Source organism: Vulpes vulpes, chromosome 1, assembly GCF_048418805.1.
Source record: "Vulpes vulpes isolate BD-2025 chromosome 1, VulVul3, whole genome shotgun sequence".
Classification (NCBI taxonomy): domain Eukaryota; kingdom Metazoa; phylum Chordata; class Mammalia; order Carnivora; family Canidae; genus Vulpes; species Vulpes vulpes.
Genome location: NC_132780.1, coordinates 51,101,418 through 51,125,011, shown reverse-complemented (window position 1 = coordinate 51,125,011; position 23,594 = coordinate 51,101,418). Strand labels below are relative to the sequence as shown.

The 23,594-nt window shown below is 40.7% G+C and overlaps 1 protein-coding gene and 1 non-coding gene across 3 annotated transcripts in view; both read left to right on the top strand.

Annotated features, from left to right (window-relative positions):
* The first annotated feature begins 350 nt into the window (after positions 1 to 350).
* The window catches only part of HSD17B3 (hydroxysteroid 17-beta dehydrogenase 3), a 37,069-nt gene continuing 13,825 nt past the window's right edge, over positions 351 to 23,594 (top strand). Inside the window, exons 1-6 of one of the 2 annotated variants that reach the window (XM_072763904.1) lie at positions 351 to 393; positions 476 to 592; positions 3,507 to 3,553; positions 20,624 to 20,699; positions 22,312 to 22,419; positions 23,325 to 23,392. In XM_072763904.1, the coding sequence (XP_072620005.1) occupies positions 577 to 592; positions 3,507 to 3,553; positions 20,624 to 20,699; positions 22,312 to 22,419; positions 23,325 to 23,392 (315 nt within the window). In that variant the 5' untranslated portion in view covers positions 351 to 393; positions 476 to 576. Of the gene's footprint in view, positions 593 to 3,506; positions 3,554 to 20,623; positions 20,700 to 22,311; positions 22,420 to 23,324; positions 23,393 to 23,594 lie in introns of both variants that reach the window. The other variant, XM_025984235.2, reaches the window with a different exon arrangement.
* Positions 19,149 to 19,254, top strand: LOC112908745 (U6 spliceosomal RNA). Its single transcript, XR_003232978.1, has one exon. It is a non-coding gene; the product is annotated as a U6 spliceosomal RNA (small nuclear RNA).

Sequence of the window (23,594 nt, the reverse complement as noted above, 5' to 3'; positions counted from 1 at the left end):
AGCTGTGCTGTGGAGGTGGCAGGGCATGGAAAGGAAAGAATCACTGGGAGGGATTGGTTCTAATGTTGGATTTGGTGACTGCTTCTATCTACAAAGGAAAGAGATTCAGGAAGCTCATAGCTTCTTTTTCTTTTTTAAGATTTTATTCACTTATTCATGAGAGACACACAGAGAGAGGCAGAGACACAGGCAGAGGGAGAAACAGGCTCCCCCGTGGTGACAAAAGTCCAACAGTGCTATAAAAATATTAGAAAGAATACTTTATTTCAAAGCCCATGAATCAGAAGATTGTGTAAAGAAGTTACTCTAATCTAAATGTCTCTGCACAGTGGAATGCAGCTGGTGACTCCAAAGGGTGACCAATTTGCCTCTGGAGCAGCCACACCCTCAGAGGTCTGTGGAGGGGCCAGCCACATCTGAAACTGGTCCAGTGCAGTCATGGGGGTGGCTCTGGAACAGTTTTTCATTTTTGTAGGGCTGCTGGTGTGCCTGGTGTGCCTGGTGAAGAGTGTGAGATTCTCCAGGTATATTTTCCGACACTTCTGGAAAGTTTTGCCAAAGTCGTTCTTGAAGTCAATGGGACAGTGGGCAGGTAAATACAGCTTTCCATCTCCTGTTTCTTGTTTATGTCTTATTGTTATGTATATCTCAAAAGATAAATTGCATCCTTTCCTTTTGAGAGCAAAGATGTAATTCCTTTGGGTGACTTTTATTTGGGTGCCTGGAAAGCATGAGTGAAATTGGAATTATCTAAAAGACAAGAGGTGGGGCATGAGGAGAATTAACCAGAAGGATGCCACCTGATTCTTGCCTCTGTTTGTCCTCTCATCCTTATTAGCTGGATTTTCTCCTTTTTGGAGTTTCTGGTGACACAAATAATAGTACTGCAGAAACTTCTGCATCCTTTTCTCCAGATTTTTGAAGGCTCAGGGTACTGCCATTTTATGAAGAGTGTCTCAAAACTCGGAAATACAAATAATTTCACTTCACTTTATCTAAAAGAATTTTGCTGAGCCCTTTCATGAAGTGAGGGTATTTACAAAATCAAGGTAACAAAGGTCCCTACAGGAACACATGTTAGAGATGGTTAGATATAGAATCTCGGTTTGGTTTACATCCCAAGTAGACTGATCACCAACCAATGGGATTTATCTTCTGGAACACTCTCACAGAATTTCAGCCTGATGACTGGGTTTAAGGTGAAAAACATTAGGCTATGATTTCAGCATCTCTTTGAATGAAGTGCTAACGTTACATGAAGAAATCTAGTGACTTAAAAAACAACAACAAAGAATTCAAACAGCTTCAAAAGTACCATGCCAGGCTAAATAGGCGAGATTATAAACAACCTTATAGGGCTGCCAGATAAAATATAAGGTACTGAGTTATATTTGAATTTTGAATAAATAGGAATAATTTTTTAGTATATGGCATCCCAAATATTATGTGGGACATACTTCTACTAAAAAATTATTTATGATTTACTTGAAATTCAAATTTAGCTGGGCATGCTGTATCTTTACTTGCTAAAGCTGGCAGCTGCAACCCTACTAGCAGAAATAAGAAAAATTGACACATGAAAGTCATTTGGAATGAAAAATGGGTTTTTAACTGTTGCATGTTACATCTGAACTGTGTGTTTGTGTGTGGTTTGTGAACATTCCTTCACTCTTGGGGCAATATCTTCAGAAAACGTGCTCAGTAGCTTGAACTTGACCGTTCTGGATCTAAATATCTTGCTCTACACAGATCCAGATGCCATGCACTTTTCAAGTGCTTAGAGCTCTGCACAGTACTGCTCATCAGTGTAAGGCGAAGCCCTTCTGAAAACACACACTCTAGAAGAAGTTCACGTGGGGCCAGAGACAAGTGTATTTTGTTGCCTCACATTGAATAAACATAATCTTAACCTGTCCTTTGAATCAATATTGAATAGAGTCATCACTAGCGAGATTAAAATGTCTTTGAGCATAGGCAGATCTCTGGGAGAGTATATATTCCTGGTGGGGAGCCAGAAGAAAATCCAATCACTAAAGACGAAAGTGTTCAACTCCTCAGAACTCTGTGGTCGATTAGGCAATTATGTCACTGGTGTATCTTTATAGATTTGTGGCCCCAAAGTCAGGTAGCCGCGTTTCAAACCCTCTTGTCATCATTTTTAGCAATGTGACCTTGATTGAGTTAGTTTCTCTCCCTTAGCCTCCTCCTCTATAAACTAAGGAAAACAATGGTCTGGGCATTAGGAGCTTGTTTTGAATGTTAAAACACTTGAAACAGTACACGGCAGAAAGTAAGCACTCCACAGAAACCAGTCATTTATTGATGTTATTATTTTAACTATTTTGAAGATTCCCATAAAAGGTGGGGGGACAGTAGATAACCCTGAGCAAAGCACCTGTTTCAAGGGGATCTAGTGATATGCATGGATGCACCTAAAGGGACCCCAGTGGAGAGATAAAACCATTAGCAGTTCTGCAATGAGAGTGGCCCGGGGCACCTGGCTGGCCCCATTGGTTAAGCATTGGGCTGTTGATTTCAGCTCAGGTCTTGATCTCAGGGTCGTGAGATGGAGCCTTGAGTCAGGATGCACACTCATCGCAGAGTCTGCTTGTCCCTCTGCCCCTCGCTTACACTCTCTCCTTCTCTCTCTCTCTCTCTCTCTCTCAAATAAATCAATAAACAAACAAATAAAATCTAAAAAAAAAAAAAATGAGCGTGCTCTGCCAGTGTGTTTCTGGAAGCTTGTACAGCTTGGCTCTTACTCTCCAATAAGCTAAATGTATGTTTTATTCACACTTGTGGACAGTACAGCCTCCCATTGATGTGCAAAGGCAAGCACAGACACATAAATACTGAACTGTAGCACTGTTTCAAATCACAACATTCATGAGAATGAGGCTTACCTAGAACTCGCTCATAAAATATCGGTCTAATGTTTGGATACAAAGGGTCTAGGCCCATCTGGTTGTTACATGTTAATCAATAGATAAGCTGAGTGCAGATTCTTCAGGTCCCTTTATGTCACTGTATCCTCTTTTGGCATTTCTGTGTTTTCCTCTTTGTTATGTTCCTCATCTCCCTGGGCTTTGGGCACTGCTGACCTGTGGGGGGGATGGGAAGAGGAAAACACTCTGAAATGTCCTTCCTTACAGTGATAGTTGGATGTGTTGGTAGAGAGATAACAGGACACACTCTTTGGGGTCTGAATGAAATGTTCCCTGGCTGAGGTTCTTTGTTTTGTTTTGGAGGGTATCTTCCACAGCCTCACCTACTCTTCAAAAAAAAAAAAAAGAAAGAAAGAAAGAAAGAAAGCTTCATTTGGAACATTTCATAAGGGAAGTGAGGGCTGGTTGCTCCGGAGTTGAGTGGAATAGGGCTGTGTAGCTGAAGGATGCTGTTTTGAAACGCTGTGTCCTAGGCAGTAAGCCTGCAAAAAAATGTAACTGGTGAGAAAGAGCACTTTAGAGATTAATTCTGTCTTTTAAAACCTTTTCTGCTTTTTGCAGTGATCACTGGAGCAGGAGATGGGATTGGGAAAGCTTATTCATTTGAGGTAAGTTGTGTTCTTGGAGAGTTTCCCCTCCCTTGTATTAGACTCACCATGATCATGTGACAGCCACCCCCAACACTAGTTTTCTGATTATAAAAGTCACAGACATGAATTTGGGAAAACAAATATTTTCTATAAAAAAGAAAATTTAAAAATTATAATCTCACTCTCTAGATACCTTTAAAAAAAACCCACAGTGATATTCAGAGTTGCCATTATCATCCCTTAGGAGTTGTTTTAGGAATTTATGGGGACATTGTGATTGTCTATGAATTCCTTTTATTTATCCTTACTTTATAGCTAGGGTATGTTGATTAAAAAAATTTGTGTGTGTGTGTGTGTGTGTGTGTGTGTGTGTGTGTGTAGGCAGGACATACTACCTACAACTGTCATTTCAAGAATAATGGACATTATAAAGTATTATACAAAGAGAGGATCTGATAGGACTGAGAGTCACTGGAGTATGATTAGTATCTCTGAGTATTTCCTTCCAGGCTTCTTATTTACCTGCAGATAGATATATGGGTAATTATCATTTTTAAAAATGTACTTCTAGCATATGTAGTTTTGTATATTGCCATTATTGTTATGATTGCTATTCTTACAAATTCCACATTTTCATTCATGAAATATTGTTTCCTGGAGTTCCTCTTATTTTATTCCTTCATCATGCCTATTACTGACCTCTAGAACCATGTAAAATACAGCAGAAGAAACAATCTTTGAAATTATAAAAGGATGAAAAAATCAATAACGCTTTAGAAATATACTGAAAAGTACTTCAGTTACAAAAACCACATTCAATGACAGTGCTGTACCCATGCATCCTCTCATCCCCAAAGCCCACATCGTGATAGACGCCAAACCATCGTGTGTGAAATGGACAGTGCAAGGTGCATCGGAAGCACTTGCTAGAAACATTTTTAAAATTTTTATTTATTTATTCATGGGAGACACGGAAAGAGAGGCAGAGACACAGGCAGAAGAGGAAGCAGGGGGCAGCCCCGGTGGCTCAGCGGTTTAGCGCCGCCTGCAGCCCAGGGTGTGATCCTGGAGAACCAAGATCGAGTCCCACGTTGGGCTTCCTGCATGGAGCCTGCTTCTCCCTCTGCCTGTGTCTCTGCCTCTCTCTATCTCTGTGTCTCTCATGATTAAATAGATAAAACCTTAAAAAAAAAAAAAAGGAGAAGCAGGCTCCTTGTGGGGAGCCTGATGTGGGACTTGATCCCAGGATCCTGGGATCATGACCTGAGCTGAAGGCAGATGCTCAACCACTGAGCCATCAGGGGTCCTGGGTTCTTTATCTTAATTTGTGGATAGCAACTTTCGGATGAACTGTGGTGCCCACTCCGGACATTGCATTTGGAAACAGTGAAGAAATGAATGGCTAAGTTTTCACATGATTTCCTCTAAGTAGAAAAAAAGGGCCAAGTCTTAAGCCATCAAGGGGACAATTAGTAGGTCAGGTCAGTATGAATTTGAGGAAAGAATCTGGAAAATCATGAAGAAAATCATGGATTTCAAGGCAACCCAAAGAACTAAGAGGTAAGGCCATGGATCTTTTGTATGAGAGATTAGGTCCTCTCCAGAAACTTTGCCTCAGGTAGAAAATAGTTATATAAATGGTGATATAATTCTAATGCAAACCGCTGGAAAAGCTTTCCTTCTGATTTTTGGGTGAAGAAGACACAAGGTATGGAAAAGGTTGCTGAGTGGTCTCCTCAATCTCCACACTCAAATATGACCGAGGTGCCCCCATTCATTCTTCTTTGAATACTTTCTCTGCCCAGCCCTCTTCTCTTTTTCTGAGTCTCCAATCACATGGATATTAGATCTTTCTTATAGCCCAGTGGATTTCCGAGATCCTGTTAATTTTCTTCATTGTATTTTTTCCCCTGTTGTTTAGAGTGGGTAATTTCTATTGTTTTCTCTCTAAATTCACTGATACTTTTCTTGGTCCTTTGTATTCTGGTACTGAGCCCATCAGTTGAGTTTTTTATTTCATTTATTTTATTTTTCAGCCCTTAAAGTTTCCATTTGGTTCTTCTTAAATCATCTATTTCCTTACTTAAACTTTCTCTTTTTGTATTTGTCTAAAAAATGTTTGCAGTTGCTTTTCAAAGCTTTCTTATGATGGCTGCTTTAAAACCCTAGTTTGAGGGATGCCTGGGTGGCTTAGTCTTAAAGAAAAAATCCTAGTCCGAGAACCCTCACATCTGTGTCATCTTGATGTGGGCATGATGATTGTTTTGTTTTTGTTTATTTTTTTTAAGATTTTATTTATTTATTAATGAGAGACACACAGAGACAGGCAGAGACATAGGCAGAGGGAGAAGCAGGGTCCCCACAAGAAGCCCGATGTGGGACTCTATCCCAGGACTCCAGGATCACACCCTGAGCCAAAGGCAGAGGCTCAACCGCTGAGCCACCCAGGCAGCTCGATTGTCTTGATCTCATCCAAATTGAGATCTTTCTCAATTTTTTTTGGTTTTTGGTATGATGAGTGACCTTTGAATTGTGGTCATTTTTAGTTTTTTGTTATGAGACTCTGGATCTTATTTCAATCTGGTTTGGGTTGTACCAACACTGCATCAGCAGAGGGAGGAGGGGGTGCCAGCTTGTTCCTACCAGGTAAGGAGCCTAGGCTTTCCACTTGGTCTCCATTAGGGGACAGCACTGCCTCCTTGTCGCTGCTGGGTAAGGGTGGGACTGCTGGCTCCCTGCTGGGGGAAGAGTGGCCTCACCACCCCTGGGGTAGTAGTGAAAGTAATGAGAGTCCTGACTCTCCACTAGCTTCCTCCTTTACTGTTCCAGGGAAGGGGGAGAGGAAGAAGGGACAGATTGCCTTGGCACTGCCGGGTGCAAATAGAAGTTAAGGTCCGCTGACATGGGAGGAGGTGGCTGGGATGAATGTCCTGCCTCCCCACTCAGCCTTCCCTGATGCCAGCCTGGCCATGGCTGGGGACCCTTGTTCCAGTGGTCTCCAGGGTGGAAGACTCAGATCCTGACTCAGCTTCTGTGGGTGGGGGTGGGGTGTGATCATAAAAATTTTGTTTTTAAGCTGTTTGCCTGGAGTAAAGCAGTTCTTTTCTATAGTTTTCTGCCTTGCAAGGCTTCCTCTTCTTCGGTTCTTTGGTTAGAGAAAGCAGGCTTTTGCTGTGACTTTCTATGTCTGTACCTGCAGTGTTTCTAAATTGCCAGCTTTTCCACCAATAAGTCTGGGATATGTGAGGCAAATAGAAAACCCTTGAACTCATCACTGTGCTGTGTCTCAGGTCTTGAGGCCCTTTGCTCATCTTTTCCCTATCATTTGGAGTCATTTTCTATTCATTACGTGCATGTCGCACACTTTAGTTACATATCATAGTAAAAATGGGGAAAAGTACTTTTCCATCTTTCTGGGAGTCTATTCTATATTGCATTTTAACCTAATCTGTATTTATACTTAGTGGAGCAAAAGAGGCTTTGCCTCCTGCTAAAGGAATTTCAAGTGGTACTGGAAGGAGGTGGAAAACAATTGTGGTGAGGGATGGGGGGAAGCATGAGGGGATTTGCTATTCCCCCCTCTGAGGCCACTGCTTCACCCTGTCTTCACACCAGTTGTGCTCCTTTACACCTGAATTTCTTTTATTCAGAACCATCCAGAGGAGGCCTTGTCTTCCCTGGTGTCACGCACCTGTTACAGACTAGCAGCAGCAAACACATTTCCTGGGGCAGGCCCTCCCAGCCGCAGGGCACCTTCATCTCTGCTGCGGCCCTTCTGGAGGATGGGGCCACAGTGCATTCTGGGAGATGGGGTGCTTCTGAGCTCAACCTCTTGAAGGAAAAGAGGAAACACCTGTGTATGGAGCCCGTCAGCCTGGACATTCTAGGAATAAAATTGAACACTGCTCAAGTGGATAAAGGGAACAAATACTAGCTGGACAAATAAGTGTTTTCTGTGCCCCACCCCCTCCTGGCCCAGACCACTTCACATAGAACCTTTAAAACGTCTGTGGCTCTTGAGAGAAATGGCACAATTCAGGAGAGGCTGGACACCCACCAGGAAGCAAGCATCTTTTGTGCTGAAAATGCAAATTGTTTTTCATTTAATGGGCAATCTTCTCTTCAGTAGGCTGATGAGAAGTGAATTGTGAGACAAAGGTGCTTAATTCTTTAGCCTCAATTTTGGTGGATACCAACGCTCAAAATGAGGCTTTGGAGGTGCATGTGGGAGGTATTTCCACAGGGAGAGAGAGAGAGAGAAAAAAAAAACTCTGGGATATCACTGGAAGGATCAGCCTTGAAATGGGACAGTCTTTTGTTTTTTATTTTTTTAAAACCTTTTATTTTCCATTTAATTTTTTAAAATTTAAATAGACTTAATTTTTATTTATTTTTTTTAAAGATTTTATTTATTTATTCATGAGAGACACAGAGAGAAAGAGAGGCAGAGACATAGGCAGAGGGAGAAACAGGCTCCATGCAAGGAGCCCAACGTGGGACTCGATCCAAGGACTCCAGGATCACGCCCTGGGCTGAAGGCAGGAGCTAAACCACTGAGCCACCCTGGGATCCCTAGACTTAATTTTTAAAGAAATTTAAGGTTGACCACGGACTTGAGTGGAAGGTACAGAGAGTTCCATATCCCCTCTGCCCTAAGCATGTGTAGCCACATACTATTGACATCCCCTACGGCAGCGGCATGTCTGTTACAATGGATGAACCTACATTCACGCTTATCACCCAGAGCCCGTAGATTACCTCAGGGTTCACTCTTCTTGGCTCGATTCTTCTGTAGTGCTTGTTTTTTTAGAGGAAAGCATGACACGTGCGCAGCAGAAAATGTTTTTGTTTTAGAGAACCTTCTTCCCACATTCCCTTCCTTTCCTTTGCTCACTCTGGCCAGAATGGAGCTTCATCTAGAATCAGTCAAAATCGACATCAAAATCTTTGAGAGACCAGGATTTGGTCTCGTCACTATTTTTTTAATTATAGCCATTCTAATAGCTGGGTAGTGATGTCTCATTGTGGTTTTAATTTGCATTTCTCTGATGCCTAATGATCTTTATGTATATTTTTTTAATTTGAAGAGATATAAAGAAGAAAACAGCAAAAAGGCCATCATCTAGGCCATTGCCTAGATAATTCCTATTACAGATAAAAGTAATGCAGGTATAAAATGGAAAACTCGTAGTACAGAAAGGCACAAAAAAGAGAAATAAAGTCCTCTCCACACCACTGCCATTAGCTGCTCTGTGAAGGCCACCAGTGTTAAAAATGTCTTGAGATTCCTTTCAGAAAATATAAGGAAAAATTATAGCCGTTCCCATACTTCCACGCTGATACTACAGTAAAGATTGGCTATAGAACAGAGACCCAACAGTAATGCAGAGACTTAAAAAAAAAAATGTGAGCTTTCCTGGCTGGCAGGTGCTTCGGCAATGTTCCTTCTATCTTCAAGGTTGGAGCTGAGTCACCAGCACGTCTGTGTCCCGTGAGCCCACCTGCACAAGGAAGGCCAGTAGCATGGTCTAGTCACATGGCCAGGAAGGGGAGGAGGAAGGCCTTAGTGGCCACTGGCAGTCTCCAACAGAATTTACACTTGTATGTTTAGTTTCTGCCCATGTGGGCACAAGTGGGATCTTACAACCATGACTCTTACTCTAAACTTTGCTTTATTCATTTAATAACACAGCGTGGAGATCTTCTATAGGTGGCTTGCATTCTTTTGAATGATTTCAGGGTTATCTTATCCCAGGGATGTACCATATCTCTTTTGTCAGCCTCTTAGAGATAGGCACTCAGGTTGATTTTCACAAATAATGTTCCAAGATACACTTTCGCATATAGACTTAACGCACATCCAAGTATACACCCCTCTCAATAAGCTTGCTGGCTCCATGAGTATGTGCACTTATATGTTGGATACCCTTCACACTTGACACTAACATAACACTGTATAACAATACTGGAATTAAAACAAAAATGTGATAAAATCATTTTAAAATGTTGGACACCCTTGCTAAATAGTTCTTTATATGAGACTGAACAAATTTTAACCCATCTCCTATTATTATAAGGCTTAATATTTATATAGAGTACATATGTAATACAATATACAATATATATTTAAATATTATAAATTTTACTTTTTGTTTCTCTGATGCATGTATTCTTTACTGTTAACACCCAGAGAACACTAGAAGCAAATTGCATGACCAGAGATGCTTTGCTTTCATTCGTTCCCCTCTGGCAGTTCCAGTGGCCTTCCCCAACATCTGGGATGGTGCAGATGCAGGCACTATCCCCAACCCCAATGTGGTGGATCAGGGCATGGTGCTTCTCAAGTCAGCGCTCCTGGCAGCTGCAGGTAATGGCACAGATTTGGCCCTTGGATTATAATCACTTGGCCTGCTCTGCCTCAACCAGCCCAAGAAATATAACTGCTTTGCCCTATTTTTGAATATCATCACACATTTACTTGGCAATTTATGGTGGTGTTTTGTCATTTCAGCAAGGAAATTCCTCTTCCTAGTGTCAAAATTCCTCTCCTCTAAAGTAGTCCTGTTGCACTCTCAGCTTATTCTCTTTCATCTTGCCTGAAGTGAAAATAGCAACTTTTCATTAGCTTTATGTTCCCCTGGACTCTTTGCTCTGTTGCTGTGTGGCTTGAATTCAACCCTCTCATTTCTGATCTAGGCTTTGATGACCTCAGGTTCATGGTAGTGTGCCATTGCTGTGCGAGCATGTGTTTGTGTGTGTGAGATGGAGAGACAGAGACAGAGATGTATCAAACAGGAGTGTATGTCATCCATATATGTGACTCAAAAAGTAAAATGAGTAAAATTAACACATTACTCATTTTATTAGTAAAAATAAATTTTTATCACTCAGCTTAAGAATTATAACCTCACCAGTGTCCTTGAAGCCTGCCATCTGGTCACGTATGTCACGTGTTTCCCTTCTCTTGGTGTGTCCCCTCTCTTACTCCCACAGATAGAATGATCATGAACATTATGTTAACAGATTTCTGAAAAAAGTTCCATTACACATGCATGTATCCTTACACAATATATTGGTTGCAGTGTTTGTTTTGAACCTAATGCAAATCAATTCATAGGCCTTCTGTAATCTGTTTCTTATTGGTCAATATTATGCTTTTGAAATTCACCCATGCTGATATGTGTATAGAACACGGTTCATTCATTTTCAGTATTGCATAATATTCTGTGACGTACATATATCCCAGTTTAGTTATCCTTTCCTTGGTTGACAGATGTTTTGGTAGTCTACTTTTATGAACTCTTTGTCCATGTCTTCTGAAGGTCTTGTGCCGCAGTTGAGAACATGATCAGGGCAGAATTGCTGGCTAATAGGTTATGCATTGTCAACATTACTAGAGAATGCCAACTAGCTTCCAAAGTTTTGGTGTCAAAGTTATATTAACCTCATAAACATGAAGGGAAATTTTACCTTTTTTTAATATTTGAAAAAGATTGTGCAATTTAGACATGTTTTTTTTTTTTATATTTGATAGAACTTATCCATAAAACCATCTGTCACTGGAGTTTTCTTTGTGGGACAATTTAAACTACTCATTTATACCATTATCAGCATCACTTTACTGTTATTATTGTTCTTTTTTTTAGTGGTTATAGAACTATTTGGATTTTTAATTTTTTTCTTGAATAAGTTTTGGAAATTTATATTTTTCTCAAAATATATCCATTTCATCTAAGTTTTAAATTTATTGGCATATTTTTTTGTAACATCCCCTTCCTATGTTCAAAAAACAAAGGCAGGAAATGAACTTAGTCCGAGGCTGTCATCTAGTTCGAAAAATAACTGAGACTGTTCAGAAGGTGAGCAGAAATATCGAGAGGTTAGGCAGTGGGGACACAGCCAGGTCACCCCATAAAATAAGTCACACCAGGATGTTCACTCTCCTCACTTTCTTCTTTTTGGAATTCCAATTACTCAGATGCTGTTTGTAGTTTTTTTCTGGAACTCCTTTTATTCAGATCCTGAAATCATTCTCTATTTGTCTCTTTTTTCTCATAATTTCCATTTTGTCTCTGCTTTCCTTTCTGCAAAAGGATTTCATTAATTTTATCCTCCAAATGTTTTATTGAATTTTTTACTTTTAACTATTTGTTCTTAAAATTTCAAATTTCTAAAAAATTAAGAATGAAAAATTTTTAAAGAAATTAAAAACTGTGGGACACCTGGGTGGCTCAGTGGTTGAGCGTCTGCCTTTGGCTCAGGGTGTGATCCCGGGGTTCTGGGATCGAGTTCCGCATCAGGCTCTGTAGGATGCCTGCTTCACCCTCTGCCTGCGTCTCTGCCTCACTCTCTGTGTCTCTCATGAATAAATAAATAAGTCTTTAGAAAAAATTAAGAATTGTTTCCATTCCTGAGAGCTCTTTTGTGTTTTGTTTGCACCTTTGTAGAGCAGCCTGTTTTTGTTTTTTGTTTGTTTTTTGTTTTTTTTGTTTTTGTTTTTGTTTTTGTTTCTGTTTTTGTTTTGAGCAGCCTGTTTTTTTTTGTATAGAGTAACAGCTTCTATTATCCCTCTGGGACAGATAGATTTTTTTTTTTTTCTGCTTTCAAAAAACTGTCTTCTCCTTCCAAATTGCTTTTCCTCCTGTTGGCTCTCTGTCTTTCATGTTAGCAGCTTTCCACAGATAATCCTTCGTCTGTCCAGGTTTGAGAGCTGGGCGAAGGGGATGAGGACTCTGCCTGGACTGTCTGAGTGTGGGGTGATGGCTTATGCTGGGGAGCCCCCAGGCCCGTGGCTTGATGTGGGTAAAGTTCCCCAGAGAGAGCTAGCCTCCTGCCTGAATAGCAAAGGCCTGGCTGCCATCTTCCTGGAGTCAGAACTGGCAGGGGCATAATTTGTGCCTCTCCTTGCTCTCAGAGAGGAACCCTGTCTTCAACATGTGGGATGGAGGTGGACATCTAGGGCTTCTCCAACAGTTCTTACCCAATCTCCCCTTGTTTAGCTCCCCTCTACCCCAGGTTTGGTGCTGGCAGTGCCTGAGACTTTTGAGGATTTTAGTGCATACATTTTGTCAGTTCTCAGCTTACCCCATTGCTGGTGTGAGACTTGGGATCCTACCCATCTATTTTCTAAGAACCAAAAATTTGGGGTTGCTCTGTTTCTTATTACTCTTTGTGGATTCATCTTTTTCTTGAAAAAAGTTGCTTCCCATTTAATGGGATTTCGGGAGGTAGCAAAATTAACTGTGCGTTCAGTTTCCTCTCTTAACCCCTCTTCTGTATTCTAAATCTCATCTGGATCTCGAATTATGCCTCATCCCTAGTATTGCTTATGGTTTATTTGTGCCTTTTCTCTTTTTTCTTGATTAATTTTGTTGGAGATTTGCTAGTTTCATCAGTTTTTTTTCGAAGACTCAGCTTTCAAAAGAATGTTGCCTGCAATTGTTTACTATATGTATATATCCATTAGATCAAATGTAGATTCAATAGTCTGTATCTTTACCAAATGTTTGTGTGTGTCATCCAACAATTACCAAAAAGGGAAATTAAAATCTCCTATTCTTATGCTGTATTTTTCAAATCTCCTTGCAGCTTTATGTAAAGCTATTTTATTAGGGAATCCAGGATTAGAATTGCTTTATCTTTTTGATGACTTGAGCTTTTTACTGGTCTTTGTTTCTAGTAATACGTGCTTTAGTGTCTGTCTTGATTGACATTAATAAAGCTATGCCTTTTTCCTTTTGGTTGATATTCACTTTATGTATAAAATTGTTTTCTTCTTTTAGTTTCAACCTTTCTGTGACCTTATGTTTTAGGTGTATTTCTTGAAAATATCATAAAGTGAGATTGAAAAACTCCTCTCTTATATTCTTTGCCTTTACTAGAACATGGTAGTATACTCCTGAAATCTTGTGGATATTAGGGTTACAGTCTAACTGTTAGCCAAATAACTCAAAGGATAGACTAACATTTTATCTTCAGTGTTGTAAAAACACAATTCTCAGACTAACATACATGGTAGCACTTGTTAAAGTTTTATTTAACTTAGTAAGGAAGGATCCAGTAGGAAGCCAAATTGCTGACTGCAGAGTGTTAGAAGAATAAAGATTTATATAGTCAGTTGGAAAGGAATGTGCAATAGTATTGCCAAGTGAGGTACCAGATAGGCTAACTTTCTACAGGGTAATAACCATGTCACCTCTGGGTTAGCTTCTCAGCCAGACTATAAAGTCCTGATGACTCCCTTGTCCCTAATCTTGCTGGCTGTGAGCTATCTGTACCTTAATTGGCTGATGACTGTTAAAAATTCTCTAACAGTAAAGTGCCCCAAAGTGTCAGATGAGGTCAAGCAGGCTTCTTTGAAAACATCCTTGGGTGATTTAAAAACAACAACAACAACAACAACAACAACAACAAAACACCAAGCAATCATCATTTTGCCTGTATTTAAGCTTGGGATGAAGTTTTCTTTCACAATTTAACATGGAAATATAAAATTCTTTGTCAGAAAGTGCAAATGGGCTTATTCATTGATAAGGTTAGGGGTAACCTTAGCTAAAAAATTAGCTAGAATGGCCAAAGGCAACTGTAAAATAAGCTTTTATAAACACGAAAATTAACTTTGGTAGTATGGCTATTGTAAAACTTAGAATTGGTGTAATTAATAAGTAACAGATGGCAGGGAGATGACACAGCTACACTTATGCCCATGAAAATATAGGTCTACCAGGCAGGTGTGCTCTAGTGTTTTCTGTTTTCCTTCCTTCCCTATCCCCCGCCACAATTTCTTTTTATTCTTTTTTCTTCTCTTCTTTTTTTTTACAGTAGAATTTAATATACATATATTTTAATTGACATGTAGTTGACATACAACATTATGTTAGTTTCAGGTGTACGACACAATGATTATACAACTCTATACGTTACTCAGTGCTCACCACAATGAGTGTAGTTGCTCTCTGCCACCATAAATTATTACAAATTATTGACTATATTCCTTATGCTGTACTTCTGATCCTTGTGGCTTATTTATTTTATAACTGGAAGTTTGTACCTCTTAATCTCTTTCACCTATTTGGCCCATCTCCTATATTTATTGCAGCATTATTTACAGTAGCCAAGTTATGGAAACATTGTAATGTCCATTGAAGGATGAATGGATAAAGAATATAGGATATGTATACACAATGGAAGGTTAGTCATAAAAAAAAATGAAATCTTACCGTTCTCAACAATATGGATGGACCTAGAGGGTTTTATGCTAAGTGAAATAAGCCAGACAGAAAAACAGATACCATATGATTTTACTTACATGTGGACTCTAATAACAAAACAAATGAACAAACAAAAATCAGAAATAGACTCTCATTTGCCAATCAGAGACACAGAAGATTAAATTGTTATCAGCGATCCATACGAGGTCCCTCTCTCAATTTCTTTTCTTTCATTCCCATCCCTCATTTCTCTTTATCCCACATGCAGCCTTGCTAATATGTTTTGTGTCCTTTTGTTTATATGTATATTTATGAAATGTGTACTGTTTTGTGAACATATTTTCATTTATGGAAATATTTTAGTAGTCCAGATACAGAACTGGTCTTTCTGTATTTAGTTTGAGGAAAATGGCTGTTTTTGTTTTTGTAATTTATTTTTCAGTAAGATAGAATTTGTCTTTGCTATAGTATAATCAAGTTCAGTTCTCAATTGCCCAATATTAGGGGAAGCTGCAGAGGCCTTCTGTTGAGATAGTGGAGTCTAGATAGAAAAAGTAGGGCTGAGACTGAGGTGAGGCACGTGTGGTGACTGTGAACCTGAGAGTGAGACCCTTCTCAAAATTTGCACCTGGGTCCTTTGCTTGTCTCATCTCAGTTTGAGCCCTGGGGAAAAAACCTAGATCCCTGAGTCATTGCATGGAGGAGTGTGGCCTGAACTGTTGGATTCTCTGCAGAAGACATAGTGTTGGGAAAAGCAAACCTCTCTTTATCATGCCGCTGATTTGGGGCTATTTTGTCACTCCAGCTTTGCCTGTCCTGTCTTGCTTACTACAAAGTGAGAACAATAACAAAGAAAACACAGTGAATAGAAAAACTAAAACAAGATAGCTAGAGTCAGTGTGGTAAATTTGCAATCTCAATAAATGCGACTTGGTTACATTTCCTGATAAATAACAGATATTCAGAAAGAGCTAAAACTGAAATCCAATGGATTCCAACAGGAAGGTCGAAGGGTGAAGGTTGAAGGGATGGAAAAACATATCCTAGGAAAATGCAAAAAGAAAGGAATGGAGTGGAAGCAATATCAGTATTAAACAAAATAAAATTCAAGATAATAAAAGAGAAATGTTCATACTGATAAGCTTCATAAGATTCATGTTGAGCCTGTTCTATTTCTGACAATATAACTTTGAAATACTGAGAGTAGAAACTGATTGAAATAGAAACATTTGATGAATTTGTAACCACCATTGGAGATTTCCATGACTCTTTCAGAAACAGAAGTATACAGTCTTTTTAGATAAGTGGGCTTCGCTGGACTCCCAGGGCATAATCATGATCACAGGTTCTCTTTGTCTCTTTGAACCTGTTCTACAGCTCTGGTTCTTTCTCTGCCTCTGCTCCTGGTACTTCACTGATCCCTCTTAGGTGAAACAAAGTCCTCTGGTTACTTCCAGATTCGGGCAGATTGCAATTCCACAGTCCCAGTGTCCAGTTACCTGCAATAATCAAAATGCTGAACGTGAACTAAAGTTGAATCTTCTCCCTTCCTGCAGCTGAGACCATGCTCATGGGACGTGACATAGTGCCTTGGTCTGCTTCTCTTTCTTGGTTGCCAGCTGAGGTGTCCGAGCCTGCCAGGTCGGGGAGCAGGAGTTAGGAGAAGGTGGGCAGAGAGAAGGAAGGCTACGCCTCCTACCATGAGAAGGAGCCAGGCCATCTGGGCCTGGTAACTGTTTGATGTTCACTCCCGGAGGGGTACTTTCCTGGGTTCTCCACCACAGCGAGCTTCTGTCACATGGCTCTAGTGAGTGGGCTCTCGTCTTGCACCCTGACCTCCTGGGTCCTGAATTCCTCCCCCAGCCCTGCTTCTGCTGAGGGTTGTTTGCCTTGGGGTGGACATTTGGCATAGAATCTCACCTCACACAGCTTCTTTCCTATAGTGGGTCCAGGAAAAAAACTCAAACCAGTCTGAATGGTGGCCTAGCCCATAGCAGTGGAAAGCTCCAGTGTCAGACACAGCACCGAGAAGCCATGATTCTTGCTCTTTAGATTTTGGGGAGCACTGGTCAGATGGGTCTATAGTTTGAGCATAATAAGTAAGAGATAAACCTTTGTCATGGTAAACTGCTGAGATTTCAAGGTTAACTTGTGACCACAGCATTGCTGGTTAGCTGATTCAGGCAAAACTGAGGTGGGGAGTGATAAACAGGAAAGCAGGAGGCACATAAAACATGAAATGAGATAGGATGGCAGCCCTCTCCCTTGACCTAAGGCGTGAAGTGCATTGTGCTCCTCCCTCACCCTGCCCTTGGGGATAGGAGTCACAGCATGGCAGCAGACAGACCTAAGAAATCCTCTTGATGAAACCTCTGAATTGCTACACTCTTTATCTTGTCATATATATATTTTTTTTATATGAGTGAGAGGTGCCCTGAGGATGGGCTCGAGAATCACATTATTGGTTCTTAGATTTATTTTGAAACTTTTTTTCTTGGTTCTCTCCCTGAAAGCACTTTGTGGTCTGATTTCTATTAGGTCTATGCACTTCTGTTGAAACCTATAATTTAACATCTTATTATATAAGTAAAAACAATTAAGGTTATAAGGAATTTGAATACCCTCTCAATACCGGTTTAACTAGAACTTGGTAAGTCATTTGGTAAAACTCTAATTTAAGAGACAAAAATACATAAAACCTAGCCAACAAAGAGCAAATACGTATTCTGTAAGGACACACAAGGAATATCCATAAAAGTCCACTTATTGGGCAACAAAGAAAATCATGATAAGTTACAAATAGCAAAAAAATACCATTATGTTCACTACTATGCAATGAAATGAAAAGTGATCTTAGAGAATGGTATCCAGGGGCACTGGTGGCTCAGCGGTTAAGCATCTACCTTTGGCTTAGGTTGTGATCCGGGAGTCCTGGGATCCAGTCCCACATCGGGCTCCCCTCAGGAAACCTGCTTCTCCCTCTGCCTGTGTCTCTGCCTCTCTCTCTGTGTCTCTCATAAATGAATAAACAAACAAACAAACAAACAAATAAAGCTTTTAAAAAAAGAAGGAATGGAAAAATAGAAAAATGTTGTCAAGAAAATTGCCACTCATCTTGAGAAAAATAATGCCGAATAGTTTCACACTCACATTATTCTCAAAAATAAACAAGAAAGATAAAAACACTGTAAAAGGTTATAGGAAAATATATTTATAATCTTGGAGTAAGGAAGTTCAAAAAGGAAATTTTTAGGAAGCCATAACAAATATTCAGAAAGTTGATAACATGAAAATTAACATATAATGTATGGTCAAGGTACCATAAATAAAGGAGAAAATACTTGTTAAATATTTAGTAGGCAAATAATAAATATTCAGAATATGTTAAAAAACACAAGACACCTACACATTTATAAGAAAATGACAACCCAGTAAAAGAATGGGCAAAGTGTATATACTGGTAATTCATAGAAACATACAAAAAAGTGGCCAGCCCCACTGATAACTGGAAAAACACAAATTAAAAAAATATAGGGATATAATTTCTTGACCATTAGATTGGGAAATGTTGAAATGGTTGCTAATAAAAAGTACTGGCAGAATATGAAGAAATAGCTATGGTTGTATATTTGGTGGGATCGTTTTAAGGGACAGCATTTTGGCAAACCGTTAAGATATACAAAGCATGCACCCTTTTATACAACAATTCCACTTCTTTGCCTGTGTACTTGAGGAATCAATTCACTTGTATACACAAAGAGTTAGAGAGAAGGGGGTTTATTATAGCAATATTGGTAATTGGTAAACTTGAAAGTAACTTAAGTGCTCACCCAAAAGTGAACTATGGAAAACTATGAAGCAATAGAAAAGGATCAAGTGGCTCAGACTGGACTGATGTGGAGATAGATGTGGGATTCATGGAGATAAGACACACCATGAAGGTAAAAATACAATATTTACAATGCCATTTATAGTGTGTGAATGGAAAGAAACCCCACAAAATGAATATTTCTGTATGTACTTATATATGCACGTAGGTGCAGAGAAAAAGGCAAGAGGGTCAAGAGCAGACTAAAGGTGGCCGGAGGCTAGGGGTGGGTAGGGAAGTGGGACTGGGGGGCTTTGGGGACATTGTCTACAATGGGCTTCTCCTCATGTATTTCATAGTATAATTTAATACATTAAAACAGAAAAGTTGTAAATGCTGATGCTTCAACCCTAGACTTTTTTATTTGGATGGTTTAGATGGGAATTGGTTTTTCTTTGACATCTCCCTGGGTGATTTGGAAACCACTGGCTTGAAGATTGAGTTGTTGGCTATTGGAGATCACATATTATAGTGTTTAAATCAGCTTCTTACGTATTTTCTGTAATATATAATTCCATATTAAAATAACGGTACAGCGCTTGCTTTGGCAGCACATATACGGAATCTGGAATGTTGCAGAGAAGATGAGCACAGCCCTGCACAAGGATGACATGCACATTCGTGAAACATTCCATATATTTGTTAAGATGTCAATTTTTTAAATAGATTTATTTTTTATTGGTGTTCAATTTACCAACATACAGAATAACACCCAGTGCTCATCCCGTCAAGTGCCCCCCTCAGTGCCCGTCACCCAGTCACCCCCACCCCCCGCCCTCCTCCCCTTCCACCACCCCTAGTTCGTTTCCCAGAGTTAGGAGTCTTTATGTTCTGTCTCCCTTTCTGATATTTCTCACACATTTCTTCTCCTTTTTATACTATGTGCATTTTATCACAATTAAAAAAATAAAAGTATAAATCACTTCATTAAAACCACAGAGAAAGATTTCAGTAAAAGGCCCCTTTGCCACTAACTCAAATGTCATCAGTCTCTATTTAAATGAATGCTGGTTGTTCATGTTGTCTTCAGGGAAAGCTCTAGCTTTTCTCACCATGGCAGTTCCAGGTGTGAGGCGTCCCGTCCTGGCCCCTGGGCCTCTTCTGTGCTGCCGCTTGGCCCCCTGGTTGGGGCACCATTCACCCTGAAGAGAAGCTCCTTCCTCCCTGATCTTGGGAAAGCTTCTGCTTACCCTTGGGTCCTTATTCTGTTTGTTGTCTTGCTGGGGGCCAGAGAACAAGGAGAGAGGAGAAGGCTCCGGCTTCTGATCAAGATGTGGCAGAGTGACCACGAGATGAAGGCCCTTGTGGATAGCAAGCAGCTGAAACGTTCCTGCAGAAATACCACTTTTTCACAGGGGGTGCTGCCCTTGGCTCGTGATTATAGTATAAAATCTTCCAAATGATGAGTTCCAACTTATAGGTGACCCAGACGTTTCTGATGAGAGGGGATTCAGATTGCCGGCCTGTATACAAAAAACACTCAGCCAAGTTCTTGGCACATAATGAACACAAAAGTAAACTACTATTGTTTTGTCACATGTAGCTTGGCCTGTAGCTGTGCTCATAATCCAGAAGCCTTTGCCACATTTAAACCCAGGAGAAGCAGGCACTGCATGCTGCGACCGCATGGGTGATGCTCCAACTCAGCTTTAAAACAAGCCTTCGGGGGTGCCTGGGCGGCTCAGTGGTGGAGCGCCTTTGGCCCAGGGTGTGATCCTGGGGTCCTGGGATCAAGTCCCACAATCCCAACTCCATCCTGCATGGAGTCTGCTTCTCCCTCTGTCTGTGTCTCTGCCTCTCTTTCTGTGCCTCTCATGAATAAATAGATAAATTCTTAAGAAAGAAAGAAAAAGAAAGAAAGAGAAAGAAAGAAAGAAAGAAAGAAAGAAAGAAAGAAAGAAAGAAAGAAAGAAAGAGAAAGAAAGAAAGAAAGAAAAAAAAGAAAGAAACAAGCCTCCCTATCTGCTCATCATCTTTCTCTTTTCTGGTTTTCCCACTTCCCACGCTCAGCTAGCAAGACAAGGACTCAATGTCGTACTTATCAGCCGGACACTTAAAAAGCTACAGGCCACCGCTGCAGAGATTGGTGAGTGACCCCGAGACATAGGGAGATGTTGGAGGAAGATCTGTCAGCATGCCTGAGGCTGCTCCTGCAGCCTGGGGACTGGCCGATGCGCAGGAAGCTCACTGGACAAAGGGAAGTGCAGGGTATGAAGAGCTTTAGTTCATCAGGGATTCCTTGGCTGAGTGAGGTCAGAACAGACTCATGCTGTAAGTGTCTTCATCTCTAGAATTACTTCTGTTCATCTAGAGGTCCCAGCTGCCTTATTGCTTCTGCTACACCCTTGAAAAGCAGGATCTATGTTTGGGAATTCATTTCCCCATGTCTATGCTTTGTTCCTTGCAGGAAGGTGAGGGACGATGCTTACTGGTGGTTCAGAGATTTTTTAAAAAAGATTTGATCCAGGGCTGCAATGTACAGTTGTGAAGTTTATACACTGCACAGCTCTATTTATATTACAATGTTTTATTATTATAATTCAGTGTGACGTATTCATAGTTAATAATAGTTGTATCCGCTTTGGGGTAGTTTATTTTAATCATTAATTATTAATTTGGTGATTCCTAATCTCCTTCACTCAAAGACATGAGTCTTCAATTATGAAAACTTGTGAAGACTGGGAGAGACTGTCAGAGGATGGCCTTGTGTCCCTGGAGGAGACTTGGGATAGGAGACAGATGTGGGAGGTGTGGGGGCATTGCACTGTGAAGGCTCAGTGCCCTTCATCTAATGAATTCTCCCTTTGTTTCATGTCTGGGTATCATAAGTAACTCTGATAAGGACTAAGACATTCTTCAGTGTTTCCTTCATGATGCTGAAATGTGCTTTTTATTGTCCTCTTGAAAAGCAAGAAGTGCTTTCGGCCTGAAAGCACCTCCCACCCTCCAAACTAAGTCTCAGATCACTTGTCCCAGAAATACTGGGTCTAACCCCAAAGGTGAGCAGGCAGCCGCTGGTGGAGTCGATGTGTTGCTCTTGCATCAGCTGAAAGTTCCCACCCAAGGGCCAGGTCCACATGGGACAGTGGAGTGGCATGGGCTTGGTGGGAATGGAGTGCGGATGTCATTGGGTTAGCTCGCTTCTCTGAGCCCTAGCTTTCTCCTGAAAGTGAGTGTGATGTCCGCTTTATGGGGTTGTAGATAGGATTAAACTAAGACATGGTGCATGTAAGTGCTCTGTGAATGCCAAAGTGTTGGGCAAACACCAGGGGTCACTCCTTCTGAGCCAAGGGGACTGGTGTGGAGCAGAGGCAGCATCACCCTATGCTCTTACAGTCTCCACACCAGAGGTCGCCCACTTGGGTGTGCGGCAGAGTCACTGGGAGTGCATGCCAACACAGATGGCTGGGCCTAGTCTCGGGGTTTCTGGCTCAGTAGGTCGGGGTGGAGCCTGAGGATCTGTGTTTCTAGCAAGTTCCCAGGGAGGCTGATGCTGTGGTCTGCGGACCCTGCTTCGAGAACCACTGCATTAGATTTATTTTGGTGCACTACGGTGCTGGTCACCGTAGTGACTCAGAAATACCAGAAACCACCGCTCACAAATCTTCGAGCACATTATAGGAGCATTGGAAAAGTCCCTGAGCAAGGGAGGGATTAGGATTCCCATCACTCCAGAATAACTGTTGTCTCTCCTGCAGAGTGCGCTACGGGGAGTAGTGTGAAGATTATACAAGCAGATTTTACCAAAGACAACATCTATGAGTATATTGGAGAAAAACTTAAAGGCTTAGAAATTGGAATTTTAAGTAAGTAAATTGCAAAGTGCTCTGGAATGCATGAAATGAAGATGTTTCAACCTTCCTGATCATATCTTACAATACAAAATGGATTTTTTTCCACTAATACTGACATTAATTAGGAGAGTCTCAGAAATACCATCCTAAAGAATTAGTTTAGCAAACAAACATTGCTGTGATTGATTTATGAAATAGCGAGTCAGCATGGTTCTTTGAGAATTGACTCTCTTATTCAGAAAACAAGGTAATTTTTTTTTCTTAGGTAAGTCAGTGTGTGGGGACTTAGAGACAAGTTATTTTATGACCTCATACAGAACACGGTGTCTGTACTGTACTTGGAAGGAAGATTTGATTTCAAAACTTCCTGCTGAATTTTTAAAATAATATTTTTTACTAATAAAAATGTAAACCATATTATTGCAGGAAAACCAGAAAGAATACGTGAGCACATTGAATACTTAGAAATTTCTTAAAATCCCAACAGCCTGAGATCCTGTTTTGGTGCATATCCTTCCAGACACAGACACATACACACATGTTTTCAAAACCGGGATGAAATTTACACAGTATTTCAGAACATTATTAAAAAACCCTACACCACAAATGTTCCCTGTGTCTTCAGACTGCTAGGCAGCTGTGGCGTTGATGGAGCCCCTTGTGTTGCACCATGTGGCTGCCCTGCGGTTCCCCGGATGTGCTTCCTATTAGCGGACAATCGTTTTCCCCCTCAATTTCCTCACTGTTATCGAATCATGTTGCAAAGAACAATCTTGTCCATAAATTTTTTTCTGCATATGTTTCCTTAGGAAAATTGCCAAGGGAAAAAACTGCTGGGGTTGAATATAAACATTTTTAAGGCTTTTAATAAATGTTTGCTCCCGGCTCTTCTGACATCTTTGCTTTGCCATTGCCAGTCAACAACGTGGGGATGCTTCCAAACCTCCTCCCGAGCCACTTTCTTGATACAGCAGATGACATCCAGGTAGGCCTGGGCCCTTTTTGGGGTTTCTTTCTCTGGGGTCTGGGCGGCCTGGCTGGGTAGTCACTAGGGTCTGGGAACAGTGCATGGGAGATGGTGGAGCTGGAATTCTGTATTGCATGTGGATGCCTGTGGCCCTTCCCTTTCTTCACCTTAGTACTTGCATGAAGAGCAGGCAAGGGCGCCGCTCTTCATGACCAGCTCT